Source organism: Aquarana catesbeiana, linkage group LG01, assembly GCF_042186555.1.
Source record: "Aquarana catesbeiana isolate 2022-GZ linkage group LG01, ASM4218655v1, whole genome shotgun sequence".
Classification (NCBI taxonomy): domain Eukaryota; kingdom Metazoa; phylum Chordata; class Amphibia; order Anura; family Ranidae; genus Aquarana; species Aquarana catesbeiana.
The window spans coordinates 863,348,000-863,368,545 of record NC_133324.1 but is presented as its reverse complement, the minus strand read 5'-3'; the positions used below and the strand labels follow the sequence as shown (position 1 = coordinate 863,368,545).

General features: G+C 40.1%; 1 protein-coding gene across 10 annotated transcripts in view; it reads left to right on the top strand.

The window, feature by feature from the left end:
• The window catches only part of SLIT2 (slit guidance ligand 2), a 408,920-nt gene extending 391,783 nt beyond the window's left edge, over positions 1 to 17,137 (top strand). For 9 of the 10 annotated variants that reach the window (XM_073609420.1, XM_073609430.1, XM_073609437.1 and 6 more), the window contains 4 exons: positions 4,695 to 4,849; positions 6,391 to 6,679; positions 8,616 to 8,827; positions 15,291 to 17,137. In XM_073609420.1, coding sequence (XP_073465521.1) covers positions 4,695 to 4,849; positions 6,391 to 6,679; positions 8,616 to 8,827; positions 15,291 to 15,532 — 898 coding nt within the window. In that variant the 3' untranslated portion in view covers positions 15,533 to 17,137. Of the gene's footprint in view, positions 1 to 4,694; positions 4,850 to 6,390; positions 6,680 to 8,615; positions 8,828 to 11,149; positions 11,182 to 15,290 lie in introns of all 10 variants that reach the window. The other variant, XM_073609495.1, reaches the window with a different exon arrangement.
• Positions 17,138 to 20,546: the final 3,409 nt, after the last annotated feature.

Below are 20,546 nucleotides of genomic sequence, written 5' to 3'. Positions count from 1 at the left end.
GTTTAATCACAATCCCAATCATAAACCTCATTATGCAACATACAATGATATTGTAGATGATTTCCACATGCTTACCCATCTGTTGTCCGTTCTTGGTCCATTCTTGTGTTTCTTCTCAAAGCCTAGCATTTGTATTACAAAGTGATTTTTAATGGGTTCCACGCAGGAGGTAAATTCCTGAATGGATATATCTGATCAGGTCTAATACCTTCGGCTGCGGAACTAAGAGACTGCCAGAGCAATTTCTGGATCTCAATCTCTGGATGAGTAAGCGTTATCTGTAACTACAATGGCCACAAAACAAAGGTTTTACAGAATGCATTTGGAAAAAAAAATGTTTTTCTTTTAATGGTAAATGACAGCAATGCCAAGTACATGTGCACTATCTTACATGCATACAAACTAGGGCCAAATTGGAAAGAAGACAATTAACTTATCAGTGTGTTGAAGGAAACCCCTGAAAGCACATGGCGATCATGCAAACCCCATGCTGATATTGTTCTGACCAGGATTTGAACCAGGGACTCCAGTGCCGTAAGGTCAAAGTGCTAACAACTAAGCCACTGTGCTGCTCATTTTATACGTTTGTAAATTTGTTTATATGGGATGATTGTATTTCTACTCATCATGGGAAAAATGTGTGCCTAAAACTATGGCGTGAAAATTTGCCACTTTTCCAACTTCCACCTATAGGCAAAGGCCTACTGTGCTCAGTGGTAAAGCAATCCTGTACATGTTCAACTTCAGTTAAAAGAGAAGTACGGCCAAAGCTTTTTAGACCATAATTCTCTTCTGGGTCACTAAAGTGCACTTACTTTTGCTCTCCTGTTATCCAGAATTAGCCGACAGCCGGCTAAAGCCTGTTGTTGGCTGACTTCACAAAGCTGCTTCAGGCTCTGGAAGGATCCCTACAATAATTTCAGGATCCATCCAGCTGCCTGATTAAGAGCTAGCTGTGTGTTCTCTGGAGAGGCAGAGCAGAGAGTGGTCAATCAAACAGCAAAGGTGCAGTGCTACTACCTCCCCTGGTATCAATCACAGCTGAAACTAATGGTACTCAGGAGCAGATTGCTAAGAGTCACCAATGCATCTAATACAGGAAATTAGCCAGCAATATGGTAAATCGCAGTATTGCTTGAAGTTTTATTGTAAAGTGGTGTAAACAGCACAGAAAGTTAACATGTTTCAGCTTTAAACAGCCCTAATCATGGTTAGCAGAAAGTGGTGACTTCGCTCCAGGAAGATCGAGAACTGAGCAATCAGATATCATCTGATCGCTCAGTTCTTGGTCTTGGAGCCGGCAGGGGACATCTGCAACATCAGGCTTATTCTGCAGCATGTAGGTGAGTATGTGTGTTTGTTATTTTAGTACTCCAAACTTCACCTTTAAAACGCCTCTTTTAAATTATTTACCTCCACCCCTCCCAAACCAACTAGCCAGTTATTCTCAACACTTTTGTCAAATAGGCTTAAGCATTCACCACTCTGCAGAACATGGTTAAAACGTTGTATTTGGAAGTGAGTAGCACACATGTATAAAAGAGATGACCACAGGCAACTCTCTGGCATGAACTTAAAGGGGGCTTCCACCCAAGATTTATTTCAGTTGTAGGTGAGTTCATATCTCTAGAATGAATGATCCCCACTGACTTTTTATCTCATGCTAGTGGGAAATTCTTCTTGCCATAGTTCTTGGTTCAGTTCTGCCCAATCTGGAGTGTCACTCCACTAGTTACAAAATAGGTGAATGTTCATGTGTGTTACCGCTCCTTCTTTACCTGCACAACATAAAATCCAACAGGGAAAATAAGCCCATTTATAATTACCACAGCAGACTTTGGGACAGGCATCTCTGATAGACATGGGAAGCAGATGATTTAACACCACAGCATCTAGGATCAGTTTTGGGTGGAATGACCCTTTAAATAAACACTAATGCCGCGTACACATGAGTGGACTTTTCGACCGGACTGGTCTGACGGACCGAGTCAGACATGTTTCAAATCTTTCTGCTGGAACTCCTGTGGACTCAGTTCCTATCGAAAAGTCAGCTCGTCTGTATGCTAGTCCAACGGACGAAAACCGACGCTAGGGCAGCTATTGGCTACTGGCTATGAACTTCCTTATTTTAGTCCGGTCGTACGTCATCACGTACGAATCCGTCGGACTTTGGTGTGATTGTGTGTAGGCAAGTCCGTTCGTTGGGAAAGTCAGTTGGAAGTCTGCCGAAAGTCCGTCGGACCAGTCCGGTCGAAAGGTCCGCTTGTGTGTACGCGGCATTAGAGTAGGTAGCGATGTTTGTTACAGTACATAATGATCTGACCAACAAATGAAGATTCTTTAAAGTTTTTCTGTCTCCCATTTAAACTCATGTTTGCATCTACAATAAAACTGGCTGTTTAGCTCCGCTCAGGCTTGCCTAGGTGTAATCCTCTAGCGTTTGTGAACTATATCAATTAATTTCTCCTATTACGGCCATACGCGGTTTTAATCTTGGCCAGTTCAGCAGAAACTGACTGAGATTGAAACCATTAATGGCCAGGCTAAATGTTCCGAGTTGATCCATCGATCAACTTGGGTAGAACCAGCCTGCCAGTATCTCTTCTCCCAGCGGGCATGGCCCCCCCCCCCCAGCTTGGAGCTGACAATTGCTCAGCAGGAGGGATTCCCCTGTCAGCACAGTCTGTGTTGATGTGGGAATCATGTGAATTTTTTTCCTGCAATGCCGTGGTTGCTGGAAAGAAATTTGCACCCTGCATGGCTGGCCTTACTCCTGTTCATCTTTCAGAGCTGTCCTGTACTCTCTGCCTGTGGTATCTCAAAGGAACTATTTAGCCCACCCTCCTCTTATCTTGCTCTACAGGTCAGTTAGTTCCTATGCTTTAAATTAGAAGACACCGGGAATAGTTGAGTAGCTTAGCAAAAGACAATGGGCAGGGCTGACACCATTTACTGCACAAAAATGTTCACAACAGGTATAGGTTTTCTATACTTGCAAGGATTTAAAAGGCATAAAACATGTGAAAACGTGCATGTATTGCAGAGATTCATTGCATACATGTTTGTTTGTTTTTTCAATTCTGTCTTGATATACACTTTAAAGAATTGGCACATCTGTTGTAACCTCTATCAGACTCTCAGCTTCCTCTTCCTATGCAGTAATTCTTCCCTTAGGGATACAAGGCATTGATGATTAGAAAAGCTTGTCTTTCCTTGATTGGGCATATTGTGTGCATAGTACATCCAGCATAGTGCTAATTAATAAATCAGTTGAACACCATGGAGCAGAAGCCATAAAACAGCAGTAATGGAATATGTTACACAGCATGACACTTTACTGAGCTGCTTTCCAAGAAGTGTTAAATAGACTGGAGAGCCAGAAACAGCATTCTGAGCAGTCTTTCAGTGACTTCCTGAGTTTACACTTTGTAATCCAGAATTCCTTTGCAGTTCTTCCTCATCTTCCTACTAATTTCTCCAGATTAGCCATTGAAGAACTACCCAAGCATGCCAGAATTGGGGTCCCTGAGTAAAGGATTCTTGAGCCCTAACTGAATGACATTTATTTTGTTAAAGGACTGTATATCATAAACAATAATCAACTGACATTTTTTAAAATACAATACTTCACTGTTTTTTATCCCTTGTTGCATCAGTGTTGTTGATCTCCTTCTGGCTTTTTGCAGCCACTTTTAGTCTACATGCACTTCCTCAATGGCTGCATGGCATTTTTCAGGGTGGGTATCCTGATGGTGACGACAGCGGTTAATGCCTGCATAATGTATATTGAAATGACCACTCGTAGCCTGTGTGACAGGGTGACAACACAGAGCACAAATAGGAGCCAGGGACAGGACATTGTCGTCCTATAAAAGGAAGTGCCGGGACAAGCACCTTAAAGTGTTACTAAACCCAGGACCCGGCATTCGCTATATCTGCTCTCAGTACACAGAACATGGAAATGCAATTATTTTAGTAAATATAAACAACTAAATACCTTTTCTCAACAGCAGTATATAGCAGTCTTGTGATTTCTCTCAGTTCCTGGTGAAGCTTGTAGGAGGAGTTTTCATACTGCACTGAGCTGTCCTATGAGGCTGCAGGGCTCCTGACCCCCTGTCTGAACATGTCTGGACAGTGCTGATTGGCCCTGTGCTGATCACATGCACACTCCCAATAAACAAAAAAACCTCTCTAGCAATGCACATCAAACTGATCATGTGCAGCCTGACTCCAAAGGATCTGTCTTATCCAGACAGTGCAGGGAGGGAAGGATCTGTGCATACAGGATCAATTAGCCTTTTTACACAATGCAGAGGATTAACCCCTTAGGTTCCACAGTGAGTATAACAAGCATGCTTTACATCATATACAGACTGATTTTACTGTTGTGGGTTTAGTAACACTTTAATAACAGGATCATAACATAAGATTGCAAATGACTTTTAAAAACAACAATAATACGAGATTTAAGTGATTTTCTTTAAATATGCTTTAAGTTATCTATACCTGGCTTAGAAGGAGGACATACATTTTAGATTATTATTTTTTCCAACTGTGTATTTAGCTGTTTGGGAGTGTTTGTACTTTCAACCTGATTTGACAGCACAGTACATGCGTTCAGTGATTTGTGTGGTTGTCTCTATCATGGTGTATTAACTTGTCTTGTTTTCCTTGTTCTCTTCTTAATACAGCGTTGAGACAATAAATGATGGCCACTTTCACACCGTGGAACTTGTAAGCCTGGATCAAACGCTGTCACTGATAGTGGATGGAGGAAACCCTAAGACCATCACTAATTTGTCAAAACAATCCTCTCTCGGCTTCGACTCTCCGCTATATATAGGAGGTAAAAGATATTGGTTTGTCATGCCACTGATAATGGTGCATTTGTTTATCACATATCACTATGATTAATGTATGTTCTGACCTTGTGATGACGCCCCAAACTCCTGGAGAAGTATATCGATCTCAGGAAGTAGCCTGTATTTGTGAGAGGTCTGAGGGTTTTCTATAGGGTTGATTGTCTGACTTAGAGACAAAGAATTGTCTCCTATATATCTTGTAGAGTTGATTGAAGTGGAAGGAAACCTGACCTGCTACACTTGATGGCATTGTGTGGTTGTATGTACTTATCACAGTGTTCTATGATCTATATAATAAATCAGGCTGACCTATACTTAATGATTTATTGCAGGTATTTTTATAGTGCCAGCAATTTACGCAATGCTTTTACAAAACACAAGGAGCTTACAATCTTAAGCTTGCTATCTCACATACATACTAGAGTCAGTTTGGGCAGGAGCCAATTAACCTACCAGCATGTATACTTGTCACAGACCTGCGGACATGTACCAAGAATTTACCTAATACAAAGCCTTGACTTTAACTGCTTAAAGGGCATCTACATTTATGGAGAGAAATATGGAATGGTGGTGAGCATAGGCTGCCTTTGACTTAAAAAGGTTTTGAGGTACTTTGAAAAGGTGTAATTAAATCACACCACACAAATAAAACCAAACCTAGCATAATAGCCTGGCCAGCTGGAAGAGTTGGATGGCACAGTGATGTCCTGAGATGCTGAATGACAGTTGGACTTGTCATAATTAACTCTTGGTAGGATAGCCTATTGGTGCTGCCCTGGCACAGACAAATAGTGTGGGGGCATACTGGATGGTAGTAGATCCTCACCATGGTAAATTTGAAGTACCATTCATTATTGGAAAAAACAAGCTCAGTGTGTAAGCCCATGTTTCTTCTATGTATGCTTATGATTCAGAGACTGTGATGAAGTGCTGTACACAATGAGAATATCTTCACATACAAAACACTCTAGTCCCTTTGTACATGTGTGAGAAGCACTAAAATCACTTTCAAGAATAGCTACAGTACATTATCTTTGGTTAGGCAAGCCATGGATGATGTAATTTTCTTTCCTGCAGCAATGGGTTTCAGGAAAGAAAATTGCTCTATTCCCCCATCAATACAGTCAGTGTTGATGGGGGAATTCCTCCCACAGTGCTATTGTGTTCTGCCAGCAGGGAACCTTCCCTGGCGGCAGAACACAATGATTATTGCTAGCGGCTAAAGCCGCTGGCATGAATTGCATGCAAAAAATCTGACAGGCTGGTTGTACTGAAGTCAAAACACAACCATTCAGCTCATAGATGGACCGAATTTCAGGCAGTCTCTGTTGAACTGGCCAAAATTCAGTCCATCTATGACAACAATTCTCTTATGTGGGACTCTAGAAGAGACTTGCTTCTGTGGATTGCATGTGCAGGGGCAATTAGAAGGTTTTGGATGTTGAACTATTGTATGGCTGTTTTTATATGTATTGGGGTCTTGTGCATTTCATTACAAGTATTTTACATTCTTTGTGCACTACAGGTATGCCTATGAAAAACAACGTTGCTGTTTTGCGGCAAGCTCCTGGACAAAATGGAACCAGCTTTCAAGGTTGCATCCGGAACCTGCATGTAAACAACGATCTACAAGACTTTAAGAAGTTTAATCTGCCGACGGGAATTGTTCATGGATGTGAGCCATGCCACAAGAAGTTGTGCGTGCATGGAACTTGTCTGGCCACAAGTCAGTCTGGGTTCACTTGCGAGTGTGAAGGAGGCTGGTCAGGACCTCTCTGTGATCAACAGTCCAACGACCCTTGTCTGGGAAATAAGTACGTGTTTGTATTTGGAACTATTCATAGTTTTGAGAAAATTGTTCTCTTGAAATTACTATAATATATCGTATAGGTTACTGCTACTATGACCAGGTCTAAGTAGGCCTAAGTGCTACTGGCTACCAGTCTTGGAAACTGCCGCTGCTTTTGACCTCTTTCCATTACTATACACATTTCTAAAGCTAGGGCATCAGCTCTAGAGCAGTCAGGCAATCTAGAACTTTCACTTCTTTGAAAAATCTGAATGGAGGTCCACTTTGTTCTGTCAGGCTGCATCACAAAATCAAAAACCAAACCTGATATTTTAGTAACATACTAGGAGGACTTATTTTTTAAAGAAAACCTATCATGAAACAAACATGTGGGTTGCCATTGCTAACCTCCATCTGAAAAAAAAGTTGCCTGGATAGCTCTGGCTTTGGTAATTTTTAAATCATTGACCCTGGACAAGTATGCAGCAGGTTGGACTGGAGTCAAATCAGGCAGAACACCTGATTTTCATAAAGTACTTCCTTTAAGTCAGTAACTATAGCTGGCCACACAAACGAGGTAGATGGAAGAATCCCCCACCAGTACTTTGTATTTTGAAAGCAGGGCTCTCAGAATACACTGATCAGCAGCTTTAGCTGCTGATCGATAAAAGCTTTCCAGCTTGTCCAATCAACAGAAGTCGATCTAGCGATCAGTGTTAAAAAGGAGGGTCATATTTATCACAGGATGGATTTTCCTATAATTTTGAGCACTCAGGATCACATGACATGGCCCTTGGTGTCCTCTTCTTGTTTCAAAGATAGCTTTCCTAGAAGTTATGTTTTAAGTTATTATGAAGTGGCTGCAGTGGCACATGAGCAACTATGGATTTTTTGCTTTGATAAATGTAATTTAGAGCACAGAACATTTGGCAACCCAGCAATTTTTTTACATCAGTGATTTGGCAGGTAAAAAGTTTTAAAATAATTCATATGATAAAGTGTTGTTGCAAACACACAGATCGTAGTCTGAAGTACATACTCTTTTATCTATCTGAGAATGATGTCAGATTTCCATTTTCTGGCATAGATTTTCTTATCAGTTGTGAACTGCTCAACCTTACATTTTTCAGCCTGTGTATTCCAGTGCCTTTTTTATTTTTATATTGAATTTATGCTGCTCTGACAGCTCCCAGCTGAGGGATGTTCAGAGTACCTAGCACATATGTTCCTTTTGGCAGGAATACAGTGTATACTTGGAGACAATTTATTTGTTTATTATAATTGCTGAGAAGAGTGTGAAATTCTCCTGAACAATTTTAAAGGGGGAGTTTTCTGGTAGTGGAGACTAGTAGTTGGAGATGGCTTCCAGATGTAATTTTAGTGCATGAAACAATTTAAAATTTGTATGTATCAGTTTAATTTTATGTTGATAATATATTTTATATATATATATATATATATATATATATATATATATATATATATATATATATATATATATATATATATATATATATATAAATAAAAACTAAGTATAAAAAAAAATATATATATATATATATATATAAATATACAGTATATATAAAATTCCATCATACATTTGGGGGATTTTAGAAGAATACCCAAGACTCTTATATTGCACCCAGAAAAGTGAGACTGGTTAACTTGTTGAGGGGAGGCAGATCCATGGCAGGGAAAGCTCCTTGCTGATTGGTGTGAAAGCTAATGGGTGATTTGAAGTGTATGTAGACCCTAGCAACAGTCCTATTTCCTATTTGAACCCTTACCCCATTTCGTAGGGACAGACAATTGCCAAAATGACATTCTTGCCTTGTTTATCTAATTTTCCACTAGGATGGTTTAATTAGTTTGCCTTACGTCCATTCAATAGTACTTATTACATTTTTGGGCAGCTGGTAAACCTCATGATGTGACATTGGACTTTTCTTACTGTTTTACAGATGTGTACATGGCACCTGCCTGCCAATCAATGCATTTTCCTACAGCTGTAAATGTTCCTCGGGCTATGGTGGAGTTCTGTGTGATGAAATTGAAGAACAGTTTAACCCTTGCCAATCTGTTAAATGTAAACATGGCAAATGCCGACTCTCAGGCCTTGGGAAAGCCTACTGTGAGTGCAACAGTGGCTATACCGGAGACAGCTGTGATAAAGGTAAATCATCATAAGCATCCAGTTTCTACATCTATAAATTGAAATAGAAAGTGATCTTGTGTAGATATATGAATTCCTATAAAATTCATCTCTTAGGGGTGTACTGAGGAGCACCTGGTACAAAAGTACATCTCACTAGATAGCCTTTTTGAAACCTTTAATGGTCAAGAGCCTCAGAAAAAGCTAACATGTTTCAGGGGAAAATAGTCTCCCCCCTTTTTTTAGGGCTTGAGCAGTCAATGTTAATGAAATCACATCAGGATGAGCTAGAGGACCTGGCTTTATAAAGACTAATGTCTTTTGACAGCACTAAAGGCAGCCACCCATTGACTGCTCAATCCCTTTGGAAGGGAGAGGCTCCTTTTCCTCAAAAAATTTGTTGGCTGTTTTTGAGGCTCTTAACTATTAAATGTTTCAAAAAGGCTTTCAAGTGAGATGAACTTTGTACCAAGTGCTCCTCAGTACATACCGAAGAATTTACCGCCTGTCAAGCACTTCCCTAGTTGCTGTGAGAGATGTATTAGCCTAGGACCAGCATAGGGTCCACCTGTACCATATCACAACCACAGATATGCTTCTTTAAAGGAAAAATCTCTTTACAGTAGATCCATCTGAATCAACTTTCACTTCTAGAGTTCCAGCATAATCAAACACACACACATCAGACATATAAAATTCATATGTTATACAATATAGCCATAAACGCAAGTGGTTTATTGTTTTATGCAGTAAAATATAATAGCATTAGGGTTGATTTACTAAAGGCAAATAGGCCTTAAAAGGAAAATTGCACTTTGCAAAGACATTTTCCTTAGAGCTTAGTGAATGTGGTGAAATTTCACTTTGCAAAGAATACCCACTCATGTGCAAGTAAAATAAAAAGCATTTTGCCTGTACATGATTGGATGATGGAAGTCAGCAGAGTTTCACTTTCACTGGGGAAAAAGTTTCTTGCAAAGTACAGCTTCCCTTGCAAAGTGAACAGTCTATTTGCCTTTAGTGAATCATCTCCACAGTCACTATACAAAAGATTTCAAATCAAGGCATTACTGTAAAAGAGGACTGTAAATAATCGTCTTTCCTGCTGTTCACGAACAATACCTCCTGAGAAATCTTCACGTAAAGTCCAAAGGGAAACCAAGTTCCTGGGTCCTCAACAGCTCTATATGCTTCCTCTTGCTGACCTTAATGTCACTGCTATATCCTATAATGCAGTGTTTCTCAACTCCAGTCCTCAAGGCGCCCCAACAGGTCATGTTTTCAGGCTCTCCGTTATTTTACACAGGTGATTTGATCAGTTTCACTGCCTTAGTAATTACCACAGCCATTTCATCTGAGGGAAATCCTGAAAACATGACCTGTTGGGGCGCCTTGAGGACTGGAGTTGAGAAACACTGCTATAATGGGTAGAGGTCAGCAGGAGGAACCAGTGAGAACTGTGGGGGATCCAGGGGATCGGCATTTCCAGGAGGGTTGGTTTCCCTTCAGACTTTACATGAAGTTTTCTCAAGATCGGAGTGGTGTTTGCAGGCTGCAGGAAAGATGTAATTGCAGTCTTCTTTTAAAGTTATGCCTTAAATTTACATTTTTGATACAGATAGGGTTGCTTCAAAGGCTAAGTTCACCTTTTGCACCATGTTTATGTTACAACCGTATTTTGGGTGTAACATGGTGTAAATGTCCCTTTTCTCCCTGTCTCTTTTAGATTTTATATGGCTTCATGGAACTCTACCCACACAGCTGCGTCATTCATTCAACGAAAATTTGTGAATGATTGAACTACAAGTCCCATCTGGCACCGCAGCAGACAAACTTGTAGTTCTCAATGGACTACGAATGTGGTAATCAGCACATGTGTAGTCCATTGACACTGCTCCAGCTCTAAAACTTTTATGGAGGTACTGTATGGTCAGAGAACTGGAGGAAGTGTTTGCAGGAGCCTGAAATTGCATTGGCTGATCCAATGGTCACAGGTGCAATACTTTGCAGGCTCCTGTAAAAAAATAAATAAATAATAATAAATATATATTTTTCTCATGCAAAAAATATGTGCATTTGTTTTTTTTAAGGTGAACTTAGCCTTCATTCTGTAATTGTATTTCTCTGGAGTTGTGGGGAGAGAGACCCTTGCGCATTACTACACAAAGCAGTCCTAAACAAATGGAATTTTCTGTTTTCCTACACATCCTGTGTACATCTACCAATGGACCTAAATCTTTTTTAGCTTTGCCGATCACTCTCTTCTGTTAACTTTTTCTTTCTGTAATGGATAATGACTTCACACTTTGCCTTATCACATGCTCTGCTCTTCACTCCTTTCAGCCTCCGCTGATATATCTCAGAGAATTCCACAGGTGAGATGGTTGAATAACAAGAGTTCACTTCTCTCCCCTCCCACCTCCATTCATTGTGGTGTCTCCTTCCGCCATATATCAATGTCTTCTCCTCTTTTCCCTCAGCTGGCATTTATTTATTTTGTCTTCAGCATCGATGTGACTGGGGGGGGCGGGGGTTTGGGGCCAGGGAAGTGATTAACAGATGGCTCATTTTTAGCTGGTTTATACTTTGGTAATTTATGAAGCTTGTGGAATGTAACTTGTATTAAGCAGCAGATTGAATAATATTGAGCTAGAGGTCTAATAAATTAAATTGCATACTCTCTGAAACAGTTCCCCGATGTAAACAAAACCAGCTGTTCAGACTAAGCACACTGAATATGGACTTTTATATTAAAGAAAAGATTTAAGCAACCAATTTTGTTGTCATTGTAATAATGCTGTATATGTTGTTCATAGACTGTGAGAAATTTTGTAACAAAAAAAAATATGGTTATTAAGATGTAGAAAAATTGGGATGATGGTGGCCCATGATGTGCATTTAACCTTTTTAACCCTCTGTTATCCAGAATTAAGACACAGATCCAATTTGCAGGCAAACTTTAAATCAGGAGGTTTGAGGTCTGCAGAAAGAATCTAAAAATTCTACCATTTGCCAGAAGGGATGGCGTGTCAACAAGTGTTAGCTGGCTGCTGCTCCCAATGGGCTGCTCAGCCTAAATCTTATCTACCCTTAAAAAAAGAAAAATTGGAAATAAGTGCTCAGAAATTTGAGGCATTTGGGGATTGATTAAGCTTTTGTTGACATTATTACAACAATCAATTTTAAAATGTTTCTGCAGTATGTCATTTTAATACCTCATGAGACAAATCTGTTTTTATAAATGAGGGCATTTTAAATCTAGAATGACTGTTTTTTTTTTGTTAAAACTTAGTTCAGGATTTTGCAGAACTTTTCTAGAAGTTGAGTAAATTGGTATTAATTCGAAAGGTACTGGGGTTAGAGGCAGCACCTGTTAAATCAGAGTGACTGGGCTAATGTTTACCAGGGAATATTGCTTAGATATTTGGGGAGAAGATTGGCCTACTACAGCCATTTATTGGAAACAGGAGATACAGAGATGTAACTAGGTTAACCACCTCAATACAGGGCAATTATACCCCCTTCCTGCCCAGGCCATTTTTCAGCTTTCAGCGCTGTCACACTTTGAATGACAATTGCGCGGTCATACTACACTGTAACCATGTGAAATTGTTATCATTTTCTTCACACAAATAGAGCTTTCTTTTGGTGGTATCTAATCACTCCTGGGTTTTTTATTTTTTCCTAAAAAAAGAAAAAAAAAAGACCAAACATTTTGAAAAAAGAAAAAAGTATTTCTTAGTTTCTGTCAGTAAATTTTGTAAATAAGTAATTTTTCTCCTTCACTGATGGGCGCTGATGAGGCAGCACCGATGGGCACTGATAGGCTGCACTGATGGGCACTGATGAGGTGGCACTTATGGGCAACTGATGAGGCAGCACTTATGGGCACTGATTAGGTGGCACTGATGAGGAGGCACGAATATGCCGCACTTATGGGCCCTGATAGGTGGCACTGATATGTGGCACTGATGAGCACTGATAGGCAATACTGATGGGTGGCACTGGTGGGCACTGGGCACAAATGGGCAGCACTGGTGGGCAAGGCATCACAGATAGGTGGCACTGATGGGCATTGATGGGTGGTATTGATGGGCAGCAGTGATTAGCATTGATGGGCAGCAGTGATGGGCATTGATGGATAGCACTGATAGCCAGCACTGACTGGCATCACTGATGGCCACTGATTGCTGGAACTTGTGGGCACTAATTGTTGGCACTTGTGGGCACAGATTGGTGCCAATTGTGGGCACTGGTTGGCACTGATTGCTGGCAGTGGCATTGCTGGCACTTAATTTTAATCAGAGCACGGAAGATCAGTGCCATGATTACATCCCTAGATGTCCTCTGTGAGGAGATGCCGCTGATCGGCTTTCCTCTCCTCACACTCTGTCAGTGTGAGGCGAGGAGCGCCGATTACCATCATCTCCATGTTTACATGTGACCGGCTGTGATTGGACACAGCCGATTACATGGTTAAAGAGCCGCGGCTCTTTACACAGATCGGGGTTGCGCTGTGTCCTAGGAACGCAGCACAGCCACGATCGCCGCGCTGCACGCCCCCAGGGGCACGTGAGAGCGGTCATTCTGGGAGGCCGTCATATGACGTCCATCCAGAACGAGAGCCGCACTGCCCAGCCGTCATTTGACGGTGGGCGGGCAGCAAGTGGTTAATCGGCAATGGTCTAGGCTAGGGTTAAAATGGTTTGAGGGTAGCAGGTAATAAATACCCTAATAAACTATAAATACAACTAATAAAGGGACTGGTTGACATTAGTTATGAGGAAAGGTTGCGAGCACTGAGCTTATTCTCTCTGGAGAAGAGACGCTTGAGAGGGGATATGATTTCAATTTACAAATACTGTACTGGTGACCCCACAATAGGGATAAAACTTTTCTGCCCAAGGGAGTTTAACAAGACACGTGGCCACTCATTAAAATTAGAAGAAAAGAAGTTTAACCTTAAACTGCGTAGAGGGTTCTTTACTGTAAAAGCAGCAAGGATGTGAACTTCCCTTCCATGGGCGGTGGTTTCAGCGGGAAGCACCGATAGTTTAAAAAAACTTAAAGCACCTAAACGACCACAAGATACAGGGATATACAATGTAATACTGACATATAATCACACACATAGGTTGGACTCGATGGACTTTTTTTTTCAACCTCACCTACTATGTAACTATGTAAAAAAAAAAAAAAAAAAAAAACATATCTGCTAAGGAACACATTTAACATATATTTCCTTGAGGTATTTGCATATGGCTAGAAATAGACCTTCACTCTTAGCAAGCTAATATTTTCATTATGGTTTGCCTACAGACTAATGACTGGTCTGTATTGAATGATGGGTAACAGTTACCATGACTAGTTTCTAAATGTTGAGCACAGTGGATTGAGATTGTACAAGTAAATGTTAACATTTTGCCAATTTTGACATAGTCTTCTGTATCATAAAATTAACTGATACCATGATCTGAATAAAAATTATAATGGCACCCTAAAAATGGCAGAAGGCACTGTGGTTGGTATATTTCTACAAAACTAGATGCTTAGGGTACAACACAATTTATTAAAGACTGTGAGCCCCACACCTATTTACTGAGTCAGTGTAGTTATGCTTCTTATAGATATTGGGTACCATTAAATATTTCATTTAAAGCTGAACTCCAGTGAGAACTACATACACTATTATACTTTAGAAGCACAGTGGGGTCACCTCTTTGCCCCAGCTAGCTGGTTGGATAATAAAGGAGCATCAACACATTGACATCCTTTTTATGACCTCCCTTCCTGTCAGTATGTGTCCTGTGCACAACTGGCAGCACTTTGCAATGAATTCACTAAATGCACTTTGTTGTGCAGGAATTTCAAAAAGCTAATTAATGGACTTAAACCAGCTATATTTTAAAAACTTTTTGTTGGATACATAACTGCAATAAATTTTGTTCTTTTTAATATTGGCTTGGAGCTCAGCTGTTGGTCATCACTCGGTTATCCTCTTTAAACTGACCCTGTCACAAAAAAAAAACCTCCTGCAAAAGAACACCTTTTACTTACCTGTCCCAGTGCCCAATCTTAAAATCTTCATTGCTGTGCAAAGCTGCCCCAAGCATCTTCACATTTCCTTCCCCTTTGTTATCTTGTTCTTTCTGCCAGCCCCTACATCATTTTTGGACACAGCGGTGATGTAGGGACCAGACAGACGAACCAGAAAACATGGCAAGGGCTATTGGTTTCCAACATAGAAAATGTGCTGGATGTGAAAGGCCTTAAGAAGGCTTTGCTCAGCAATGAATAGAGTATTCTACAAACTGGGGCCAAAACAGGTAGTTCTAAAATATACTCTTTTGAAAGAGCTTAATTTTTTTCTTTTTTTTTCAGCTTCAGGATAGCTTTAAATATGTCCATGCATACAAAATGGAAATGTATCAATAATTGGCTTCTATTAAAATGCCAATATAACAATGTGGTATTTTTCTTGCAGAAATCTCTTGCCGAGGGGAACGGATCAGAGATTATTACCAAAAACAGCAAGGTTATGCAGCTTGCCAGACGACCGAGAAGGTATCGAGACTAGAATGCAGAGGAGGCTGCTCCAATGGTCAGTGCTGCGGACCTTTGAGAAGCAAGAGACGGAAATATGTTTTTGAGTGCACCGACGGTTCCTCATTTGTGGACGAAGTCGAGAAAGTCATAAAGTGTGGCTGTACAAAGTGCCCCTCCTAAATATGTAACCGTCACGAGTCTTTTGACAAAGTTGTATACCTTTTGACCGTGTTGGACTAATTCAAATTTCATAGTGGAAAATATTTTGAATTATATTGTAAAATACAGAAACAGACTTATTTTTATTAAGAAAAAAAATGACATTTTCTTCACTGGCAATGAAAAAAAAAACAAAAAAGAAGCAAAAAAATGTAAGTTCTTATCTAGGACTTCTAGTAAAGAAGAAGATATGTCAGATGGACATTGACACACAAGTCTAAGTAGATCTCTCTTGAGTGAGAGGAATTGCAATTGCTAATCAACATGGTTTGCTATTTACAACATTCTGAAGATAAAGAAGATTCTTGATGTGTTCTGCCGTCAAGTTGAAAAGTCGGGGGGGGTTTTGTCCCGGATATGAGGTTTGTTAATTGGCTGTGACATATCAGCCCTCTTCAGCCCCACCGATGGGAAAACCACACAATTATGATAAAGGAAAAGCTGTGAATGATAAGGGATCAAGTTGAAATCCTGAAGCACTGAGTGCACCCCAACTAAACCGCTGAAACGTATCGGGAGCTCTGATGCATTTCAAGTCATCTAGACAAGAACCAAGGATGGGACTGAGAATTAGCCCTGAGTAGACTCATCTTTTCAATCTGTTAATGTCATGTGATAGCACAAGAAGCATACAGAGGTCTTCATCTAGCCTTTTCCAGTATTATTTTTTTTATTTTGTTTTATTTTTGTAATATAAATAATTAACTGGGCCATTAGAAAACAAAAAAGCAGGTAGTTTTTTTTTTTTGTTTAAATTAGGAATAATTTTACAACTTCTAAGGAAAAAAAAAAGTTTATAAGCAGTATTCAGATTGAATAAGACATATTTATTGTACCAGAGTACATCATTGTTAACAATTTTAGTTTATCCCTTTTTTTTCCAATGCTTTAATATATATTAATTTATATTTGTCCTGATATTTTTCTATTTTGATAAATGCAAAATGACTCAAAGGTCAGGATTTTTTTTCCTCTTCTAGAACTAACATGTGTCAGATGAACTAGTTTTTGTGTTCAATAATGTGGTTGTGATATGCGCCGTGTGCTCAATGTTAGGGCGCATGGTGACAAATGTACAATAGAGTGTGTTTACATTAGATCAAAAATTATATAGAAGTATTTTCCCTACATATAATATAAATTTAATGTATATTTACGTAAAGAAACTAAAATTGTGTTGTAGGCAGATGAACGTCACTAGACTAGAGGAAGTTCCTTAATTTTCCCCCCATGAAGTTGTATCTGTTTTTAGAGCAGATTATTCCGTTCACAACTGTGGCTTCCCCCGTAATAAAACTACCATAGTAACACGTGGCTCCCATGTTAATAAGCTGCTGCTAAATCCAGTATATGATTGTTAATGGTCGGTAGTGGGCTGTGTTCTCCTTCCCTTAAATAAAGAAACAAGCAGGCACTCTGTACAATACATTTGTTATGTTCAACATTTTTTATTTGTATTTACAAAGAAATTAGGTGTACATGTATAATGCAGTGTGCTTTGTCATATTTGGACTGATATCAGTAATGCAACTGATGTTTGTAAATTAAACAGATATTACTTCCATATTTCCTGACTTGTCTTCTTGTATTCATGCGTTCAAGTTTTATTAAAGAGAGCAAGTGAGGTTCTGCAGTTTCTGTAGAGTACACGTTGTCTAATGGGCTGCATGCTCTGGCCGAAAGAGTAGTTGATGCTTGGAATAGACTTCCAGCACAGGTAGTGAGTCAGTCAACAGTAAATGGATTCAAACATACTTGGGAAAAACATACATCTATACTAGGGATATAAAAAAAATGGGGCAGACTCTATGGGCTACTTGATCTTTTTTCTGCCATCCCTCTTCTGTGTTTCTATGTTTCTTCTTCATGCCACACTCTGCCAGAAGAGCTATAAAACCCTAACCACTGTCATACAGCATGTTCAGATAAGGATAACATTTGACTCCACTGCCTGTCATTTACCTCTGGAAGCACCATACATACACTATATTATCAAAGTATATGGATGCCTACCTTTACACGCACATGAACTTTAATGGCATCCCAGTCTTAGTCTGTAGGGTTCAATGAGTTGAGTTGACCCACCATTTGCAGCTATAACAGCTTCAACTCTTCTGGGAAGGCTGACCAGTGTGTCTTTGGGAATATTTGATCATTCTTCATGAAGCGCATTTGTGAGGTCAGACACTGATGTGTACAAGAAGGCCTGGCTCACAGTCTCCGCTCTAATTCATCGCAATGGTGTTCTATCAGGTTGAGGTCAGAACTCTGTGCAGGCCAGTCAAGTTTCTCCACCCCCCTAACTCGCTCATCCACGTCTTTATGGACCTTGCTTTGTGCACTGGTGCAAAGTCATGTTGGAACGGGAAAGGGCCATCCCTAAACTGTTTCCACGAAGTTGGGAGCATAAAATTGTCCAAAATGTCTTGTTATGCTGACGCCTTCTGAGTTCCCTTCAATGGAACTGAGGGGCCACGCCCAACCCCTGAGAAACAACCCCACACCATAATCCGCTCTCCACCAAATGATTTGGACCAGTGCACAAAGCAAGGTCCATAAAGACATGGATGAGCGAGTTTGGGGTGGAGGAACTTGACTGGCCTGCACAGAGTCTTTTTTTTTTTTTTTCAATAAATTTTTATTGATTTTAATCAATACTCAATTACATGAACAGAAGAGTATAGCATGTTATTTTGGTTGCTACAGAGAGAGCGCAACAGCGTACATCACATTTTTAAACTAGACATGAGTAACAGAACAAACATAACTTTCCAAGAGAACTTTCCAAGAGAACTTATTTGTTGCTTATTATAATCATAAAGCAGTGCACAATCACTAGTTAAATTAAGCGTTATTATACAGGTCGGTTTGGAACCATTCAAGCCATGGCAGCCACACGTAGTAGTGGCTGTCATTCTCCCTTCCGAGGCTGCAAACATGCGTTCATATGCACCGTGAGTGTGCACTAAGGAGATTACCTCATCTACTAGTACTAGGTCTGCAGATTTCCAGTGCCTGGTGATGGTGAGCCTAGCGGCTAAGAGGATATGGGTGGTCACAAATCTGAGGTGAGGAGGGAAGTTTTCTATTCCTATATTTAACAAGGCAAGTTCTGGTGATGGGACTGTTGGAGTTTTGGTGACTTGACAAATGAGTGCAAAAGACCTCTACCCAAAATTTCAATATTTTGTTACATCCCCATAACATATGCAGAAGGTTACCCAGTTCCCCGCATTTTCTCCAAGAACTAGGTGCTACTGATTGAGCATATTTGTGGATTTGAACTGGGGTAATGTACCATCGGAGGTTTACTTTAAGTGTCAGTTCCCATAGGTTGGAGGCGCGTGTTGCTTTGTAGTTGGTGACTAGTGCTGTGGACCATTTTGGAGGGTTGAAGGACCTACCTATATCTTTTTTCCCATTCTATCATTGGGGGGAGCTTGGTGAAAGTGTTTTTGGCCTCTAACAGGCCATAGAATAATGATATACTTTTAGTATTCTTGGTTGCAGTGGAAAGGTACTCCCAGATTTTTCTTGTGGACATACAACCGTAGGCACAGTTTACTTAATAGACAGTGGGGGTTATTTACTAAAGAAAAATCCACTTTGCATTGCAAGTGCACTTTAAAGTCCACTTTCAGTGTACTTGGAAGTAAAGTCACTGTAGTTCCGAGGGGGACATGCAAAGAAAATAAAAAACAACATTTTAGCTTGCACATGATTGGATGATAAAATCAGAAGAGCTTTCACTCATTTCAGATCTACCCCTTAGATTTAGAGCGACTGCACTTCCAAGTGCACTTGCAGTGCAAAGTGGATTTGCCTTTCATAAATAACCCCCAATGTGTTGCTTGGATATATTTGAAATAATCTGTGGTGGGGATAGCAAATTCCTTTCTCAGATCAACAAACCTTTTCCACTTGTGTATAAATCAGAAAGATGTTTTATACCTTGTTTCTACCAGTTTTGAACTGAGAAACCTGGGATCAGACGTGGGATAATCAAAATGGGTACTGTTACTTGGAAACTGCACAGAGTCTTGATCTTAACCCAATAGAACAACTTTGGGGTGAATTAGAGCAGAAACTGCGAACCTAGGCCTTCTTGTCCACATCAGTGCCTGACCTCACAAAATGCGCTTCTGGAAGAATGGTCAAACATTCCCATAGACACACTCCTAAACTTTGTGGACAGCCTTCCCAGAAGAGTTAAAGCTGTTATAGCTGCAAATGGTGGGCCAACTCAATGTTGATCCCTATGGACTAAGACTGGGATGCCATTAAAGTTCATGTGCATGTAAAGGCAGGTGTCACAATACTTTTGGTAATATAGGGTACATTCAGCTCTCTGTTGACAAAGAGGTCATAACGAAGGATTAAAAATTGCTAGAGTACATATCACAGTAAGGGCTCCGTACTTCACAAGTTGTGACATTTTGTATGATTCTCTGGGAAAAAACAGAAACCAAGCCCTTCAATGTGTAAAGATTGATACCTTACTCTTTTAGGGACAGTCATACCCGAGTGGCTTAGGCTGGTGTCACACTTGTGATCCTGCCACTGGTTAGTGTCACACTTAAAGAGGAAATAAACCCATTGATTTAATGGTTTCAAAAAACAGTTACATTCCAGGCATGCTGGGAATGCTGTCACATTTGCTTGTGCTTTCCACCAAACTGTCAAGTCCTCAAATGGCTGGAGTCATAACTGATCACATGTGCAGCACCATGGCAGCTGCAGATCAAACAGAGGCTAAGATGTCAGCCTCCTTGGCTGAAAAGGATATGAAGGTCTAGTTCCACTTTAACATCCTAACGCTGATAAGTTCTCAGTATGGAGGTGAAAAATGCTTTCAACATGTTGATCCCTTGCCAGCTAAATAAGCAAAGTGTTTCCCTTTTGCTGATGACTAACATTCAAGTGTATTTACCAGTAAGGGAGCATTGCCTCACTGCTAAATTCAGTGAGGGAGCAA